The 21,147-nt window shown below is 36.7% G+C and overlaps 1 protein-coding gene across 2 annotated transcripts in view; it reads right to left on the bottom strand.

The window, feature by feature from the left end:
• Positions 1–16,175, bottom strand: part of HLH3B (Helix loop helix protein 3B) — a 65,119-nt gene extending 48,944 nt beyond the window's left edge. Inside the window, exon 1 of one of the 2 annotated variants that reach the window (XM_067781047.1) lies at positions 13,197–16,175. In XM_067781047.1, coding sequence (XP_067637148.1) covers positions 13,197–13,319 — 123 coding nt within the window. In that variant the 5' untranslated portion in view covers positions 13,320–16,175. The remainder of the gene's footprint in view (positions 1–13,196) is intronic. The other variant, XM_067781048.1, reaches the window with a different exon arrangement.
• Positions 16,176–21,147: the final 4,972 nt, after the last annotated feature.

The raw sequence follows: 21,147 nt of genomic DNA, 5'->3' as shown, positions 1-21,147 counted from the left end.
AAGCTGTCCTGGTCGTTGCGGGAACCATACCGATATATCTTCTCGTTGAGGAAAGAAAAACAATATATGACAACGGATCGCAAGCAAGTAGAGCTGCTGTTGCCATGCAGGCGCGAGAAGAATCGATCCGACGTTGGCAAGATCAGTGGAGCAACAGCATCGTAGGAAAGTGGACTAGGGAACTAATCCCTGAACTTGATCCATGGTTGAAGCGACCGCACGGAGAGGTAGACTTTTACCTGACCCAGTTTCTAACGGGACATGGTTACTTCCGCAAATACCTACACAGAATGGGTAAGGTTGATAGCCCGAGCTGTCTGTACTGTGGGGAAATAGACGATGTACGCCACACCTTCTTCGAATGCAGGCACTTCTCCCATCAGCGAAGGAGGGTAGAAGAGGTACTTGGCGACCTATCCCCGGGCAGTGTCATCAATAACATGACCTGTCGAAGAGACAGATGGGATACGGTCAGCACATATGTGAGGCATATACTTACCAGTAAACGAGAAGACGGATGCCTAGCCCATTAGCGTGAGAGTAGCCATAGAGCTCACGTAGCGCGCACCCGTACCCGAAGTAATGCTAAACGCGGTCCCAGGTACGGGGATTTGCGCGGGCCGTGGGAGGTTAGGTTTTAGTGGGTAGGCCTTCATGGAAGAAGGGAGTCCTACACTCGGAGAGTCTCGCAGTGAGGCTTAAATATCCCGGTCAGTGCATAAAGCATTTCCTCCTTCCACGAAACACAAAAAAAAAAAAAAAAAAAAAACTTTCACTTTAACTTTCACTTTAACTTTAACTTTAACTTTCACTTTAACTTTGACTTTATTTTTAGCTTTAACTTTCACTTAACTTTAACATTCACTTTAACTTTAACTTTAACATTCACTTTAACTTTATCTTTCACTTTGACTTTAACTTTAGCTCCGCCCTAATGACACAGGTACGGTGGTACGGTCAGTACGAAAAACCAAATCTGGTAACGTACTGATTGAAACGGCGCGCTGCAGTGACCAGACGGCCTTCAGAGCAGCTATAGGTAGTGCAGTAGGAGAGGTCGGTGAAGCACAACAGCTCTCCAAGCGGATGAAGTTGGAAGTACTTGGCATGGACTGTCTCACAACTGAAACAGAAATCCAAGACGCAATAAGGAGGCAGGTCGGAAAAGAAGAAATCACTAGACCTCTCCGTGTCTCTGTGTTCGCAGCAAACCAAAGAGAACAGAAAATGGCGGTCGTCGAAGTGGACGAGAATATTGGCAACGCCCTACTCAAAAAAGGTAAAATTCCTATCGGATGGATACAGTGCCGAATCAGACAGCGAGCAGAAGTACAACGCTGCTTTAGGTGTCTCGGCTACGGACACCGGAAGGCAGAATGCAAGGGTCCAGACAGGAGTAACGCCTGCTGGAAGTGTGGGCAAAACGGCCACAAAGCTTCGGCCTGTACCGCAGCTCCAAAATGTTACCTGTGTAATACACAGAAGCTCGATCATGTCCCTGGATCTGGAGCATGCAGCATCTTCAGAGCGGCACTCGCTGTTGCAAAGGCCAAAGTCTCAATCCAATAGTGATTAGTTTTATCCAAGGCAACCTAAACCGGAGCAGACTTGCTGATGAGCTACTACAACAGTTGGTCTTAGATCATAAAGCTAACAGCGTTATCATCAGCGAACCCTATAGAGCCCGAAATGATTGGCATATAGACAACACCGGCACCGCCGCAATCTGGATAACAGATGCAAACGCCAATATTGTGAACTGTGTTGCCGGACAAGGCTACGTCCGCCTAACTACGAATAATACCACAATAGTAAGCTGCTACTTGTCCCCGAATGATCCCATTCAAACGTTCAGGGACAAGCTTGAACTTATTGAAGACGACCTGAGGGACTTAACTAGTAACCTGGTTGTGGCGGGAGACTTTAACGCAAGAGCCGTCGAATGGGGAATGTCGCAGACTAACACCCGTGGAAGGTTAGTCCTTGAGATGGCAGCCAGGCTCGGTTTGAACGTGCTTAACACTGGTACGACCCCTACATACCGACGGCCAGGCTTTGGATACTCGATCCCCGATGTAACACTAGTGTCAGAAAGCCTGCTGCTGACCGCTGCTGGATGGAGAGTCATAGAGGATCTGACTGGCAGCGATCACAACAACATCACTTTCCACCTAAACGATCCCGGTCAGAGGCAGATTCCGAACGGGCCACGCAGAGCAAAAGCATGGGACGCATTCAAGGTCGACTCTGCCACGTTCTCCGCATCAGTACTGGGGGATGCACGACGGATAATCAACAACTCCAGTCCGACGGAAGAGACGGTTGAAAAGACAATGAGCTGTCTTCGCCACGCTTGCAACCTCTCTATGCCACGGAGGGGAGTGTGGAGGGGTAAAAAGCAGGTATACTGGTGGAATAGCGAAATCGCGGAGCTGCGGAAAATATGCCACAGGATGCGAAGGCTAGCAACTCGCGCGCGCGGCAGGCCTGAGGCTCTAGAAAAGTCGGAAGCGTACAAAGGAGCGAAGAAAGCTCTTAGTGCTGCCATTAAGCAAAGCAAGCTTAAGTGCTGGAAAGCGCTTTGCGAGGAAGTGGATCGAGACCCATGGGGGCAGGGATATAAGATAGTAATGAAGAAGTTCCGTCCGCCAAACCAGCTGATGGACGAGAACCAAATAAGGAACATTGTGGATGGCCTGTTTCCCACCCAACTGCCTAGGGAGGGCGGGTACGTTACCCATGAAGATCGCAACGTGGAACCATTCCAAGAAGAAGAGCTTAAAACTGCCGTGCGATCTATGAAACCTAAGAAAGCATCTGGGCCCGACGGAATACCCGCGGAGGCAATTAGACTAGCTGCAAACGACTGCCCAGAACTTATGTTGCACATGTACAACAAATGTCTCGAAGAAAGAACTTTCCCCACCATATGGAAGACAGCACGACTGGTTCTCATTCCAAAAGGGAAAGGAGATCCCAACTCTCCATCATCCTACCGTCCCCTATGTATGTTGGACACAGCACGGAAATTGATGGAGAGTCTCCTGAAGCAACGCCTCACCAGAGCGTTACAGGACGCCGGAGGACTGTCGCCCAGACAGCATGGTTTTCGGAGGGGGCACTCCACAATCGATGCCATAGCAGAAGTTATAGACGCAGTCAAGAAAGCCGAGACAGCGTGCCACAGAGCAAGACCGATAGTGTTGCTGGCCACGCTGGACGTCAAAAACGCTTTTAACTCAGCTAGGTGGGAGGACATGCTTGAGGCACTAGAAAGCACTTTCAAAGTACCGCAATATTTATTAGAAATTTTAAGGGACTACCTAAGAGAGAGGTATCTAATATATGAAAGTACTCACGGTCAAAAAAAGGTAAAAATAACAGGTGGAGCAGCCCAGGGTTCGGTACTAGGTCCCGATCTCTGGAATATAACTTACGACAGTCTTCTTCGATTAGACATGCCAGAAAGCACCTTCCTCGTTGCCTTTGCAGATGACGTGGCAGCTGTGATAACAGCACCAAGCTGCGAGCTGGCACAGCTAAAACTAAACCAGGTCATGCGTAATGTAAATAGGTGGATGGCTGAGCACGGTCTCCAGTTAGCAACAGCCAAAACGGAGATCGTCATCCTCACAAAGAGACGTATTCCCACTACCAGGAACATGATGGTTGGGGACCAGCCAATAGAAACACTCGCTTCAACGAAATATCTGGGAGTGAGGTTAGACAGCAAACTCAACTTCTCGGATCACATACGAGGGGCCTGCGAAAGAGCTGCGCGCATAATAGCGCAGTTGAGTAGATTAATGGCAAACACAGGTGGCCCAAAGCCATGCACAAGGAAGTTGCTTGCATCAGCCTCGGATTCTATACTCTTATATGGTGCAGAAATCTGGGCGAACGCAATGAAATACCGGAAGAACCGAGTCGCCCTCACCTCGGTCCAACGCAGAGGGGCGCTGCGAATATCTTCGGCTTACCGCACGGTACCAGCTGAAGCTGTCCTGGTCGTTGCGGGAACCATACCGATATATCTTCTCGTTGAGGAAAGAAAAACAATATATGACAACGGATCGCAAGCAAGTAGAGCTGCTGTTGCCATGCAGGCGCGAGAAGAATCGATCCGACGTTGGCAAGATCAGTGGAGCAACAGCATCGTAGGAAAGTGGACTAGGGAATTAATCCCTGAACTGAATCCATGGTTGAAGCGACCGCACGGAGAGGTAGACTTTTACCTGACCCAGTTTCTAACGGGACATGGTTACTTCCGCAAATACCTACACAGAATGGGTAAGGTTGATAGCCTTTCATTGAAAGCATTTCCTCCTTCCACGAAACAAAAAAAAAAAAAAAAAAAAAAAAAAAAAAAAAAAAAAAAAACTTTAACTTTAACTTTATTTTTAACTTTAACTTTCACTTTAACTTTAACATTCACTTTAACTTTAACTTTAACACTTTAACTTTAACTTTTCGAACCTTTTTTTGACAAATATCCGTTACGGTTTTTTTTGATTTAGTCGCCAAGCCCGCGATAAAATCTATGCAATAGCTTAAAAAAAATCCATAGGGTATCGCTCCACCCTACTAAACATGTAGGTAATTATTTTCTAATTTCCTGCAAATAAATTAGATAAATACCTAATAACATGCTTTAGTCGTCAACGGAGACGAAATGACTCACCCTACAAAGAATGCTTGCTCCAACTTAGATAGAGAATTCAGCACAAATATCTCTCGAACACAAATATATTTCGAAATTCTGGCTAATATAGATTTCCGAGTAGTCTCTAATATTTTTGCCGTACTACACCTTTTCAACTGTTTTCCAGAAAAAATCAATTGTATTTCAGAAAACCTCAAATGTTGAGCTGTCCTGATCGGAATCTTCTTGCATTCCCACAGCATCATAAATGAAAATATATGTTCAAAATTTTGTTGCCTTATGCTGGGAGCACTGGATGATTGGAAACGCGTCCTTTCCAACCTCCCTTAAAAGAGTGACTCCCAGACTCGTCCGTTTGTCATGCTAATAAATATGCTGATCGGAATCACATGGCATTCCGACAGCATATTCAATAGAACTAACAAATTTTAATAATGAATTGTATTTAGTAATTTAAGTTTTAGGCCTAAAAAGCCGTAATAATAAATAAATTAAATTAAATTAAATATCAGAAAAGTGCAAATGTATTTCAGAAAGCACAAACTGTGTTTTAGATATTCCATTTGTTTTTCAAAACATCTCAATTTTATTTCAGAAAGGTGAAATGTATTTCAGATTTTACAAACGAATTTCAGAAAACATCAAATATATTTGAGAAAATCGCAAATGTATTTCAGAAGATGGAACAAGTATTTCAGAAAAGCTGAAATTTATTTCCGAAAATCTCACATATTATTCAGAAAACAAACAAGTATTTTAGGGAAGAAGCATTCGTGTAGAAACTCAAATTTCAGTAAATTGAAGTAAAAATTAATTTTTTACTTCAAATCGTGCTGTGGAAAAGTGAATAATTTTTATTAAAATTTAAGGGAATGCTGACCGTCCGGAGCTCTTGCCTTCATTAAGATAACGGTGATATAAGAACATCAAGTGTGCTTTTGGTGAAAATGCGTCGTGGCGCATTAAAAAAAAAGAAAGCTGCGGAAAGGGTACAAGAGCTCTTAATGAAGGGGACGACGTTAGGCAACGTTTTGACAGATTTACTTAGCCATTGAATGCGACAAAGCGCCTGCCGTGATATGATGAGTTATAGGAAGTCTGTTATAACAGATCTGCAACTCCTTTAGGTCTCGGACAGTACTCCTAAATGCTCAATCCAATTTAATATACATGGTAAATATAAAATCATTAATAAACACGTATACGGCACTTCCTAACATGAATGAACCATTCGTAATTTAAGACGTTTAATAATGTGTAGAAGTCGTTATTTGGAAAAAAAAACACGGCCGGCAACACTTTATTATGCTCGCGCTCTACTTCGGGATAACGTGATATGTCAGTCGGAATGTGAATGTAAATTTTATTTAATTCGCTGCTTTTGTCATACTTTGGTTAACATTTTATCTTAATCTTCTTAATATATAAAAATCACATGTCACTATGTTTGGCGCCAATGGACTCCTAAACTACTGAACCGATTTTAAATTTGTTTTGCACCCCGTGTGTAGTTTGATCTAACTTGAAATATAGGATAGGTTATATCTCAGTTTATAGTCGCAATATTATTTTATTGCAAATTTTTTTATTTGTTTATACGTAATAATAAAATGTTACGTATACGCACAGGGACTAACATTTTCAAGGGTGCGGACATACTTCCGTGTAATTGGTTGGTGTTTAATTAAACAACGTGCTTATCAATAAAAAATATTATAGAGAATGATATCAAGTGTAGCACATCACCAGGCCCGCCGAGAGGGTGGGGGGGTTTCTAAGGGGGGCCACGATTTAGAGGTACTATGACATTTTTTTTAATTCAGAAGTCTAGTTGTTCCATGTGAAATTTTTAAGCCGTTTTTCAAAGCAACGAAAATCTGCATTTCGTTTTAATATTATAGTGAAGTGTGAAAAATAAAAATCTATATATATATAAAGAAAGGCTAAAATGTGTTTTATTTTGTCACCGGTGTTTGAAGAGATGCGTCGGTCGATTTTGTTCAAACTTTCACACAAGTTGCGTAAACCTCACGCGGTGGTTACTACATAGTGTAACGAATTTACTTGCAAATCCTCTTATTTGCCCTTCTGCTAAGTTCGATTCACTAAACTGTTGAATAAATAACTCCAATATTGAATAATGAAAAATGGGCTTTATTAAAGCACTTCACAATAACACTTATACTTTGCAACTAGCTGGCTTAATAACCAAACTGATTGATATCTCAAATGAAACTGACTTTCAAAATAATACTGCTATTGCTCGCTAGATAGCGTCTTAATCGAAACTGCCCATAGCGCCTCTACCGCTGATGCTTTTATACTCTGTGATTTCCTCGTGTCATCTTCTAGGCGCTTCTAGAATTTTACTTAGTTCTAAATTTCTCAGCTACAACTACAGATGTATAATGTCTCATTTGAGTAATACTTGCACAAATTATTGCCCTCTCTTGTGACAACTCAGATAAGATATATGCATGTGTTTTTGCATTGCCGCTCCGCTGCTCGTATACGTACATATGTGTAGACGCAATTATTGATTCGTTTATGTAGATAAATAATGATTGAATTATTGATGTGCATCAAGTCACTGCTTAGCATCGGCTTAGAGACGATAGCATCGCTCAGTGCTGCTAACATTCGTTACAATAGGTTTGGTTGCGATCGACGTACAGGGTCCCGAGATATAGGCCGAAACGTGGACCCGAGAATGTGTTTACAGAATATGGATAACAAATGAAAGCTGTTGATGAGTGCTTTAGTAGAGGGTAATTTTCATACCCCTGGATGACTAGGGTCTCGAGATATAGGCCAAAACGTGGGCCAGTGAATGCCTAGACAGTGTTTATACAATTTTAATGGTTTTTTATAAAATATCTGAGCTTATTTGAAATACCTTTCACTAGTTCTGAAATACTTTTTACATCCTCTGAAATAAATTTGGGGTTTACTGAAATACATTTGAGGTTTTCTGGAAAAGATTTAGAAAATTTGAAATACAGTTGACTTTTTCTGAAATAGACTTGAGCTTTTCTGAAATAAAGTTAAGGTTTTGTGAAATACAGTTGTCTTTTCCGAAATAAAGTTGGGAAAGGTGTAGGATGACAAATTTCGTTCGGTAGTTCGATAGCATTCCAGCTGCATGTTTAATTTCATATAAACATTGTTTTTGATTGTAAATATTTGAAATTTAAATGCGATATGAGTAATCTTAATGATATAAATAGTAATTGAGATAAGGATAGGTATAGGTATACGAATAGGGATAGCGATAGACATAGCAGAGACTGAAACTGTTATTAATTTTATAACAAAATCCCTTAGTAAAAATGTTTCATTCCGAAAGAAGTTATTAAATCCGGACTTTTATTTTTTAAGCGCAAAATAAAAGTCCGGCCCCATAACTATGGAACGACTCATCCAAAAAAAAAAAAATTTATACAGAATCCTTCTCGTTCCAGGAGAAATAGGTGTATTAAATTTCAAGGCAATATCTCAGTTTGATCAAACTTCATGGCGAAAAACACTTGTAGGTTAATATGGAAACGTATAAGTATAGTACTTTAAGAGTTAGTTATGGTTTGTCGATGACAAATTTCTGGTATAAGTAACAACAACTTTCAAATGATCATATATGTAGGTTTCAAATCTGGACATTTAGAAGAATCTATTCTATTGGTAGGGAATTTATTTGTTATAAGCGCCAGACTTTAATTCTGTCCTTAAAAAATTAAAGTCCGGATTTAACTTTTCGTATAAAAGTCTGGATTTCACTTTTATTTGTAGATTTTTTGAAGAAGCCCGAAAAATAAAAAAGATACACGATTCTTCATGAAAACGCTATGGGGATCCCCGAAATTCCATAAACTTGCGCCTAGGAATTTTTTTTACATAGCCTTTTTGGACTCAAAAAAAGAAAATAACTATTAAAATGGGTCCCTGAGACATAGGAACAGTGTTAGGAATGGGGATACAGATTAGGATAGGGATAAAGATAGGAACAAGGATACGTCTATGGATAGGGATATGTAGAGCGGTATAGGAATGGAAATACAAAAGGTACCACAAGACTATAAAGCTCTAGGAAAAGGAAAATTTTTAGAAAATTTCTTAAAAAATGTGCACGTTTTCCGAATCCGCCTGTTCTGTATAGAATAAATAAAAAGTCAATATGTTCTTTTGTTTCTATACCCAAATTTATTACCGATTTTAAGACGTATATGGATTCCTGAAACCATAATGACATTTACTGACATATTTAAATATATTGAAAAAAAAATTGATTTAACAATTTTTTTTTTTTGCTTAAGTAATTTGTATAGTTTACTGTTTTCCGACTTCCCAGTTTGGTGCTTATACAAACGTGGAAGCTTTGTAAGATCTTGCATTTTGTTTAGTTTTTAATTTTGTTTAAATTTTCAGTGTTAATTTAAAATTTTCATAAATCTAAGGCTATTTTATATTTATATTTATTTCAAATTTATTGAATTTTAGGAAAACTCTGTTTGGCATTTAATGTAACTATTTGTTGTTCTGAATCTCTTATATGGACCTTTAGTTATTTATTGCAATTCTTGGATTTATAAGCTTTGTAAACTTCAAAATTTTTTTTTATTATCTTTAAAATTGTTTTAAGATTTATCAACCATTTAGGCGATTCACAAGGTCATCTATTCGTCGTATGTGTTATGATGCTTTAATCAATCTGAAAACTTTACATTATACGACACTTTTGTGAATTGCACAATTGTAAAGCATATTTTAACTAATTAACTAATTATTTTTTTTTTACTAATGTAAGTATAATACATATAAACTTTACCAACATCTATATATATTTTTGAAGTAAATATATATTATTAGTTATTTGTTTTAAATCTTCAAATTTTCACATAAAGGCAGATCAGATTTTGTGCATTTGATATTGACATATATGTAATACTCCTATATTGCTATAGAAAATGCTCGCAATGTGTTTTGAATTCCAAATCAAAATGAGACAGCCTATAAAATTTTTGTGATTGTAGCAGCATAAGTGTGACAAGAAAAAATTTAAATTTCGGTACATTCGATTATTGAATACAAAAACAAAAACGTTTAAACAGCAATATATCGGCACTCTGATGTTTGGGAATGTACCTAGCCTTTTGTAGCAATATAGGAGTATTACATACATATATGGATATTGGAAACATTGCAATAGCAAATAAAAGCTATGAATCGTGAACTTTTATTTTGAATTTTTCCTTTTCACATTTTGTTTCGTGTTGAAAGTGGCTGATTTGATATACAGAGTTGAAAAAAGTACTACGGTTTTTTATGTTGCGTATTTGCAATGATGTAGCAAATGCATAGTCGTATATTTTGTTAGCGTATTGTGCAAATATACTACAACAGTTTACAAATGCAATTCTGCTAGACCATTTGCACAAAATCCTCAACTCCCCTATATAGCTTTTTTTTCTTTTTATATTCTTATAAAAAAAATTAATTTAAGTATTTAGAATTACAGTAGCTAGAAAATTACTACTTCAACTACTTGTGTGGTCATAGTAATGTTTTTTTTTTATATTTGTAAATAATTTGTTCACAAATAATTTTTTCTTTAAACTATTATTTTCCTAATTATTTTCTATGTAGTTAAGGCTTTTTTATTGACCACCGACAGTAAGTACGAATCATGATCTTGATTTTTATACGACAAAAAGGTTGTTATATTTATAAATTCTTTATTCAAGTTTATTTTTTATTTCTATGTATATTTTTTTTTCTCCGTTAAAAAATATTGATGTTGTGTTTCTTAATACTTCATTCCAAATAAATTGTTATTTGGTGACTTTCATCACAAAACAAGAATATTAAAATCATTACAAAGCGATTATTAAAAAAAATAAATTAAAAAAAAAAAAAAAAAACATTTTCAGTAGTAGTCCGAAATGATGAATATTGACTTAAAAAAACTAAAGTCATTAAATAATGATTAGTTCTAATAAAAAATAAAAAAGCGGCCACCGTGGTGTGATGTGCTCCGCCTACCACACCGTATGCCCTTGGTTCGCACCCCGGGCAAAACAACATCAACATTTTAGAAATAAGGTTTTTCAATTAGAAGAAAATATTACTAAGCGGGGTCGCCCCTCGGCAGTGTTTGGCAAGCGCTCCGAGTGTATTTCTGCCATGAAACGCTCTCAGTGAAAACTCATCTGCCTTGCAGATGCCGTTCAGAGTCGGCATAAAACATGTAGGTCCCGTCCGGCCAATTTTTAGGGAAAATCAAGAGGAGCACGACGCAAATTGGAAGAGAAGCTCGGCCTGATATCTCTTCGGAGGTTATCGCGCCTTACATTTTTATTTTTCTAATAAAACATTCACTATTGATATCTTTGATTGGAAATATAACTTTTATGATTAATATCCTAAAGTCTCAATTATTTTGTCTTAAATACAAAAAACACAATATCATGCATATTTGATTGGCTGACATTTAAACGGTAACTATTTAATCAATTAATAAAACTCACGCAAGATTAACTAAGCTCAACTGAAAGCAAACAAAACAATAATTAAATAAATATTGGAAGAAGATTTTGTCTAGAGCAGTGATCACTAAAACTAAAACTGTGTATGTTTGATAAGAGCAAAATCATCGTAGTGAAAGTGGTTTAGTCATAGATTAACTAGCAACCTAGCTTCAGACTTAAGCCAGCAGACACTTCGTGAAAATACGACGTCCAACTCCCGAACGATTAGAATAATTTATACAACATACTACAGCACTTAATCGCTACAAGCGATAGCTTCGATAGCCATAAAACAATGATTTTATCATCGATAGGTAGTGTCGATAATCAATACTATAATCGATAGTTTTCCAACTCTATTTGTAGCATTATTGCGAGCTAACGCGTAAATCTGTAACAAGCCAACCTAATATAAACGCACGCAAGTCATTTTCTGTCAAAAATGTCTCATGCACATACCACTTGTATGAGAGCAACTCAAATTGAATTTGCTGCGTGAAAACCTAACTCGATTTCCAATTTTTGTTCTGCGTGACATTTAGATTTGACGTTTGCACACATGCTTTACATTGTCGCAACGCATGCTTATTTGGGTTAGGGCAAAAAACGCCGGTTGTTTGCGTGCGCTAAAAAAGCGCAGTGCGGTTTTATTAGGTTGGCTTGTAAGCCAGCAGACACTCACTATTCTCGGAACCGAACGCAGCTATAAATTTTCTTTGCGGTAATAAATTGCCAATAAATGAGGTATAAATTATTTAAAATATAATATTGTTGTTTGCTATAGTGTGTTTACCACTTTGATACGACCCTTTAAAGGCCCTGAAAACTTTCCATATTCATAACATATATGTAAATATATTGGCATCTGTTATTGGTGCCTCAACCTAAAAAATATGATAACTTCATAAAATAGGAAACGGTAAAAAATTTTAAAACAAAAATCTTCAAAATGTGAATAAATTCGCCAACCCAAAAATTTATAGAGTATGAATATGGCGTAAAACCAAAAACTTATTGGTTGGCTATGGTATCGTTATGACAAAAGCGTTATTCTATGGTTATTTCATTAATTTCCATAAGGTTGGTAGTTATTTCGCAACTTTCTTTCTATCTCATGATATATTCATACATGATTGAAATTTTGCAGTCGTGCACAAAGTTTGGTCTCACAACTCAAGGCATTTATATGCGTCACACTTTTATTGCAAACAATCAAAAATATTTATCGACACGTAAACATAAAAATTCATTAGTACATGCTCAATTGCTGTTTAGAACACGCTCCATCTCAAAATAATTCGAAATTCGGCGTTCAGTCGAGCTAGGGTGATATTCCACTCAACAGTCAATTTATAACAACACCCTTCAATTACTCCATATCACGGTTATTAAAAAGTCGTAAACTATTGGATTTGTTACATCTGTATATAAACTCGGAATATCGGAGTCCTGACAACCACTCTGTACCACCGCACAAAGTTTTCCTTCCACAAGGGCCCTGCTCCAGAGTCTCCATAACACGGACTTTTTCCACGACATCTAGCACAAATTATTGTTTCTTTTAAATATCGCGGTGGATGTTTATTCTCATAAATTTCCTTGCATTGTTCTAAGTCTACTATATTCAATTCAACAGTTTGGAGAATATCATAATGAGGTCTGCTATTTGGTATTACCGAACCCCATCCACTTATTTGCAGTGGTGTGCCCGGTATTAATTGACTTTCACAAAGATTAGTTGATTTTACTTGATCTGTCTCCGAAAAGCATTCTTTCACTTTAATCACAGCTATATCTATATATCCTGACTGATAGTCACGATGATGATATATATTCCGCACTTTGCGTTGTTGCCCTCTTCCTCTGTTTATGACACTTATATTGGCTACACCAGCTAGAAGGACGAACTTCCTCTTCCTTAGCCGGTATACGCAATGCGTAGCTGTTACCACAAAATTCATATTCACTAAGGAACCAACGCATTGATATTTTTTTTTATAAAAAATAGCTACCGAATGTCGGCTCTGCTCTATTTCTATATCTTTGCCATTTACAATACGAAGTTGCGCATTCGTATGCGTCAAACGGTAGCTAAGCACGAGAAATAGGATCGCGAAATAAATGCTGGAATTCATTTTACTTTAGGACCTTTTGCACTACTTTTTAAGTATAAACTACTACGTGTTAAATTTTGTGGGCGCTATTTATACAAGATTGGGTTGTGTGAATAAAAAATAAACAAAAACTTGTTCCAATAGATTTCACTAATACTTCTGAATTCAAATTAAAACTTTACAAACAAAATCTTTTTACTTCCTTTATATTAGGTCGGTTGAATGTTTGTCCGCTTTTCATACAAATATTGCAATTGATTTTTAAGTAACTTCTCATTGAGCTACTAACGTGAAACTTTACATATAGGTTAGAACACCGTGACAATGCAACAAAAGAAAAAAAATCCGTTAGATGGCGCACGGATCGAAATAATTTGTTTGTCCGCTTTTCATACAAATCTTGCAATCGATTTTTAAGTAACTTCTCATTGAGCTACAAACTCCTCATAAATATTTTTGCAATCTCTATGTCAAAATTTAAAAATCAAAGTTTAGCAAGAATATGCCTTTATATAAGGAGACATTTTTCGTTGATTTTTGTCCATTTATATAAAGGAAGTGCTTAAAATTTTTTTATTTTATTTTTATTTTTTTAATTAGTTGAACAAAAAAGCTTTTCTCTATTTATACAAAAAATTCAAGGAATTTGTGCATATTCCAGAGAAATGAAATGAGGTCAGCTTTAACAAAACACTTGCTTTAGTGTTTCAAAAGAAAATTTCCTTGGAATTGTTTGTTTATTTATGGCTTCGCAGAGTTGAATTATATTATTAATTTGAAATGTTTATAATATCTTTATTTTTAGTGAATAAATACAAGAAAACAATGGTACACTTACTTAAAATTTTATTTGTTTGCAAACTGCTAATGTACTGCCACAAAACCATAGTTGGGAGTAGTGCACTAAACTTTGATTCACATCACTGCCCGAATTTAAGTGGGTTACATAATCAAGATCTTGTGTTTAAGTGTTAAAGAGAAGTTAATTTGTTATGAATTGAAACGTTTGCTCATCTTTTATATATTGGTAAAACAAACCTATAACCGCGTACCAGTTCACACGAAGAAATACAACATAAAATTATTGCGATATACCAAGATATGATCTTGAATACTGTTTTCCGAGACGGTCCTAACTAATCGCGAAATGTCGCGGCAATAAGCACACAGTGATAAACAGAGGAAAGGATATACATACTAGATTTCTTAAAAAGCTTATCTTCCGAAATTATCTTGAAATAGTTCCGAAACAACGAACAGATTCGGCTATAGTTAAAAAATATTCGGTAGCAGTCCTGCCGATAGAAAAATCATAAATTGCGGTCCCTGATTTCAGCATGAAAATGTGTGTCTTTGCACATTTTGCTAGGTAAAATTGAGTTCCAAGTTGTAGTCTTTGCTTTAATTATTTCAGTATTTAATCGTGAATTTATAATTTTTTCTTTTACTACAAATATTGTTTTTTTTTTTGTAACGAATTATTATTAATTAGCTAGTTAGATTTTTTAATATAATTATAGCTCAAACGAACTTTGGTATTTTTTCGATCTCAGCCCAAAATATATACCGCATGGTCGAGATTATTTTGAAAGGGCACCTAGATTCGATTCCACAACATTTTTATTTTAATTTTCTTAAATAATCTTATATATAAAAATTATCTTATCAGTGTTTGTGGTTGAACTCCTTCGAAATGGCTTGACCGATTCTCATAAAATTTTGTGATCATATTGACTAGGTCTGAGAATCGGATTTTCTCCATTTTTCATACCCCAAAATCGTAAGAGTGCTCCACCGCTTAATTTTTAAACGGTTTTACTTAGCTTGAAACGAAGTTTAAGTAACTTCCCGAAAAGCTACAAGCTTGAAACTTGGAATATAGTTCAGAACCCGATGACAATGCAATAAAAAGAAAAAAACTCCGCTAGGTGGCGCACGAATCGAGATATTAAAAAAAACGTATTTGTGGTCCGATACATGAATAGAAAGTGACCTGTGAAAAAAAGCGCTAAGTCTTGCAAGAATCGAAATATTCAAAATAAAATAATTAAAACAAAATTTTTAAGTTAAACGGTTTTATTGAAAATAATACTTACGTAAGTAATAATAATACTAAAAGCTAGAAAATAATTAGGTAGAACCTAGGTACTAGCCATAACACTCCTCATCAATCTAGGGCGTGGAATTTCAGTTGGTCTTGCTTTTGCATATATGAAAATATCATCTATAAAGATATGTATGAGCGGTTGACTATCAATAGAAATTTGACGTGGGCCACGCTTTTATTTAATTATCTGATCAACGCCCTAGATTGATGACAAGTGTGATGACTAGTACCTAGGACCTACCTAATTATTTTGTAGCTTTCAGTATTATTATTACTTAATGTAAGTATTGTTTCAAATAAAACCGTTTAACTTACACATTTTTTTTAATTATTATTATTTTTTTCTTTTTTTTGTATACAACATTTTTTGTTATTTATTTTAAAAAAAGCATTCAAAAATACTGTGACGAATATTAGCAACACTAAGGCATACTATCATCTCTAAGCCGATACTAAGCAGTCACTTGTATCTACATAAACAAATCAATCATTATGTCTACACATATGTACATGCCAGCAGCGGAGAGATGCTCCCAAAAGTATGCAATCATCAGCAAAGTATTTCTCACACATACATATATCTGAGATGCTCACAAAAGTAGGCAATCATTTGTGCAAGTATCACTCACATATACACGCGCATATGGCTATGCGGGAAGCTATAAACGTGCATCTGTAGTTTATAGCTGGTAAACAAGTAGTAAATTCTAGAAGAAGAAACGCCTAGAAGTATGCGAACGACACAGGAGAGAGTATAAAAGGAGCAAAAGCTGAGTAAGCAGAATTCAGTTTGATGTAAGCACGCTATTGGTTGCGAAGTAGAAGTGTTATTGTAAAGTACTCTAATAAAGACCATTTTGCATTAATGAATATTGGAGTTATTTATTCAACAGTTTAGCGATACGAACGTTAGTAGAAGGTTGCAAATAAGCGGAATTGCACTAAATTCGTTACAATACATACAACCCACCGGGACTGGGACTGGACCAAAAATAAGGGATAGAGGAGAATAAAAACTACTAGAGAGAAGAAAGACGAGGAAAGGAGATAGAGACAGCGAAAGAGATAGTTAGACGAAGATAGAGATAGGGATAGATGGGGCTGGGGAGGGAGAAGAGGGAGCTAGAGAGAAAAGAAGGTATAAAAGACGGAGAGCGAGAAAGAGATGCAGAGATTAGAGTGAATAAAAGGATAACGACAATAGGGCGAAAGAGAAAGGGAGAGTAAGAGGTGAAAACTTATTAAAAAGTATGCAGCAAGACCAAAAATTAGGTAGAACAACGTCTGCCTGGACTGCTAGTTAATTTATAAATTTACTTATCAATATATATAGAAAATTCTTTTATAGCTTTTCTTTTATTTTACTTAGCTTAGCTTCAAAAACAACTCTCAAATAAAGCGTATTACGATGTATGAAGTAAACAAAAATGTTGAAAACTTGCCCCTGGGTTTGAAGACTTTTTTGCATTTTTTTCGAATTCGAGTTAATAAAAAAAAATTATAATAAAAAAAATATTTTGTTTAAAATTACTGTTGGAGATCAATGTTTCGTACTTAATGCTAAAATTTTTTTAATTTATGCAATGATTTTTTGCATATGATTTTTTATAAGTTTAGATTAACCTAAATAAAGTAATTGATTTATATAACTTAATTGTATTGAATTAACTCATTGTAAATTAGATTAGTTCTATTCAACTTAATTCAACCTACTCTAATTTATTTACTCTTAATTTGGCTCACTTATGTAAACTTAGTTTAATTGAAATTTTAGGGCGAACGAAAACGTTTTTTCCATCGCGAGGATTTTAATAAAAAGAAAATTAAAGCGAATGGTGAAGGTACATATTTTCAAGGCGAATCCATACTAGGCGGTGGCAAAACGAATTCAACCAATTTGCAGTGCAGAATAATGTCAAGTCAAACGAAAATTTCCATTGATTTCGATTAACAAACATTTTGTAGTACAAAGGGTTTTATGGAAGAAGCAATCAGCTTTGGGAGGGATAACAACACCTGGTACTGAATTCGCCTTAGATATTTTAGAGAATTTTTCAAGAAAATCGAAGCCTAAGTGGAATGTTGTATCTCCATTTAGTTAATTCGCTTAAATAGTTTTTTGCTTACAAAAACTAAAAATATTTGGTGCCCCCTCAAATTTGCCGGGTGTTGAAACGACCATGCGTCGTCCTCTGTCAAATTTGGTTTAGAGATAAATCAGAATGACGTTATAATACCTTTAGTGCCATTTTTCGTTTTCCTTAAGAGGAAGCTTCCGATGCAGCATCTAACAAAAAATTCAATTTGTAGCACAACTTTGCCATAGAATGTACACCCTAATGTGCATAAACAGATAGTCCGGAAATACATAGTTTTCATTATCTATTCGTTATTCTCTCCCACAAATATTTTGCATTTACTCATTCTTTCTTTCATTATTAGATCATTAGTAATTTGTTTAATTCCCGGTAAAATTGTATTTGTTGTAGTTCCAATTTGTTTATAAGGTCATAAGCCATGCGGTTGTTGATCGTACGTACTTTGGACTCGAGCTAAATATGTTTGTAGATTAAATTATAGCCGGCACGCAAAACGCTACATACTCGAAACTTTGCTAGCGTCATTACAATAGCGTTCAATGGCATTTGTTATTATTATTTTTAACACTGTGCTACAATAAAAAGAACATGAAAATACCTTAGAGCAAGAACGAAAGACATAGCGGGTTTCGCCGCTAAACGTAGTCAAATAAACACTGAATTTATCTCAAATTTCGTTGAATTTTTTCGATATTTTTGTAAACTTTGCCACGAGTAATCCTCTATTTTGCGAACGCATGAAGGAGGAAGAAGCCCAGAGAGGCAAGAGCCAGCAATGGGCTGAACTCTAGCAATGCATTTTGCAACCGCATCTAGGAGGAACAAGCCCAGAGAGACAAGAGCCAGCAATCGGCTGAACCCGAGCAATGCATTTTGCAACCGCATCGAGAATGAACAAGTCCAGAGAGGTAAGAGCCAGCAATCGGCTGAACCCGAGCAATACATTTTGCAATCGCATCTAATAGGAAAAATCTCAGAGGGGCAAGAGCCAGCAATCGACTGAAGGCGACAGAACTGCTCTTAAAACGCAAAAGGGAAGAGCAAACGCCCTAGTACCTAGTAACTAGTCGGCATAACAGGACCTCCAGAATTTGCAATCAGCGGAAAAACTACTTGCATGAATGCAGTGGCGGAGAATTCGGAGATACACAAACAGCTCTATGGCGCCGCGAGTCTTACACATAAACCTCCAACACAGTAAAGTGGCGTCGAGCGAGCTCCTCCTGACTCTTGGAGGAGGCTTGTTGTTGTTGTTGTTGTTGTAGCGATAAGGTTGCTCCCCGAAGGCTTTGGGGAGTGTTATCGATGTGATGGTCCTTTGCCGGATACAGATCCGGTACGCTCCGGTACCACAGCACCATTAAGGTGCTGGCTCGACCATCTCGGGAACGATTCCATAAGGAGTTTAGGGTCGCCAGAGCCTCGTCTGTTAGTGAAACAGGATTCGCCGCGGATAGGTGAGGTTGACAATTGGGTTTGGAGAAGCTATATGTTGCGCTGGCAACCTGCAGGGTTGCGCTACACAGCCCCTAAATGTGGTATTTTAGTCGCCTCTTACGACAGGCATACCTACCGCGGGTATATTCTGACCCCCCCTAACCCGCTGGGGGACTTGGAGAAGGCTCTTTTGATGTGGCGCCGATGCTAGAGCCATGGCTCTCATATGGAGAAAAGGTTTGTGGACTCAGCTCAGACGTAAAGTATGGTTAGAGCTGCCGTTATCGTAAGATACTCGCGTACGCTATCTAACGTCTGCCCTTTTTTGTTATGTACTACAGAGTAGTAAGAGGGGTAGCGTTCATACATATGTTGGACCTACGTCAAGTAATGTGCTTGATATCATCACATTTAGCTCCGAGCATTATATATCAGGCTATAAATGGAGGGTTTTTAGAGGCCATCCTTCTCAGACCATGCACATAACAGCTCCAGCATCGCCCTAGAGAGTGTTGAGAAGGCAAAAGTCTTAAGAAGCCCCAAGACAACAGACTGTTAGAAATTCTAGAAATTTGGAGCAGAAAGGCTGGGGCAATCTAAAGAGGTTACCACTGTAGAGGAGTGCTACAACTTCTTATCAAAGATGCTGACAACTGCGTACAACAGAGCTTTGCACTCTGAGAATATTCAAGGGAAAAGCAAATCCACCATGACGGAGTAGTGTTGAGTCTTCTTAGAGGACAGATAAAGAAGATTTTTACAAAACGGTGGGTGTACGCATACTCCATAGCGCTTTCGCTTTGCCAATTGCTACATCGCATCAGGTCTATTTATATGCAATCAATTTTGTTGCGTAGTTTAATTCTCTTTGTTTTTGTAATGTAACTAGATTAACTTTAAATGTTAATTTAAAAAAAAAGTTCTATGCATATATGTAATACTCCTATATTGCTACAAAACGCTAGGTACATTCCCAAAATCAGAGTGCCGATATATTGCTGTTTAAACGTTTTTGTTTTTGTATTCAATAATCGAATTTACCTAAATTTAAATTTTTTCTTGTCACACTTATGCTGCTACAATCACAAAAATTTTATAGGCTGTCTTGTTTTGATTTCGATTTCAAAACACATGGCGAGCATGTTCTATTAGCAATATAGGAGTATTACATATATGGTTCTATGCATTATTAGTTATTAGTTTTGGTTTTTTTAAGCAAAAATTAGCATCGAATTTATTTTTATCAATATGTATTAGGATGGATCAAACTTTTATTTTAAAATTTTATTTTTTATATATTTTTCTTTCTTGTTATTCATCTCTTGAGTTCATTTTCGAAATAAAAATCTATTTACGAATTATACTTTATGTATTTACATATACTTTCACAATCATTTCGACTAAGCAAACAATTAATAATGTTCTACAGGTTTGGCCATTAAAAAAATAAATAAATGTAAGGCGCGATAACCTCCGAAGAGATCTAAGGCCGAGATTCTCTTCCAATTTGCGTCGTGATCCTCTTGATTTTCCCTACAAATTGGCCGGACGGGACCTACATGTTTTATGCCGACTCCGAACGGCATCTGCAAGGCAGATGAGTTTTCACTGAGAGCTTTTCATGGCAGAAATACACCCGGAGCGCTTGCCAAACACTGCCGAGGGGCGACTAATTGAAAAACCTTATTTGTAAAATTTTGATGTTGCTTTGCCCGGGGTGTGAACCCAGGGCATACGGCGTGGTAGGCCGAGCACGCTACCATCACCCAAGGCTTGGCCATTACTTTGTATAATAGCGAAACGAAATGTAAAATAATCGATCGACAAAATGTCGATTCTGATTATCGACACTCGCGATAAATTTTGTATGCTGATTCTCCCCAACGTTAATATTTTTTGGCAAATTCCATCAGTATGTATTTTGTTCAGTTTTTTGTAAAATATAATATTAATAATTCAAAAAACGATCCCTCCTAATGTCTGCATATTTCTCTACCCTTACAAACCCCTTTTGTTTGGTAGCATTTTCATAGCTCATTACCAATTATTGCAGCATTTATTTTCATTATTTATTATCTAATTAAATTAATAATTTAGTTAATTTTTTCTTTATAAAAAATTATTGTATGACATTATGAATTTCAGTTCAAATATTCGCGCTTTCTTATAGTTTATTCATTTCTATAATTTTTCAGCTTTTATACTT

Source organism: Eurosta solidaginis, chromosome 4 (assembly GCF_040869045.1).
Source record: "Eurosta solidaginis isolate ZX-2024a chromosome 4, ASM4086904v1, whole genome shotgun sequence".
Lineage (NCBI taxonomy): Eukaryota > Metazoa > Arthropoda > Insecta > Diptera > Tephritidae > Eurosta > Eurosta solidaginis.
Note: the sequence above shows the minus strand (reverse complement) of the source record. Positions and strands in the feature narration are given on the sequence as shown.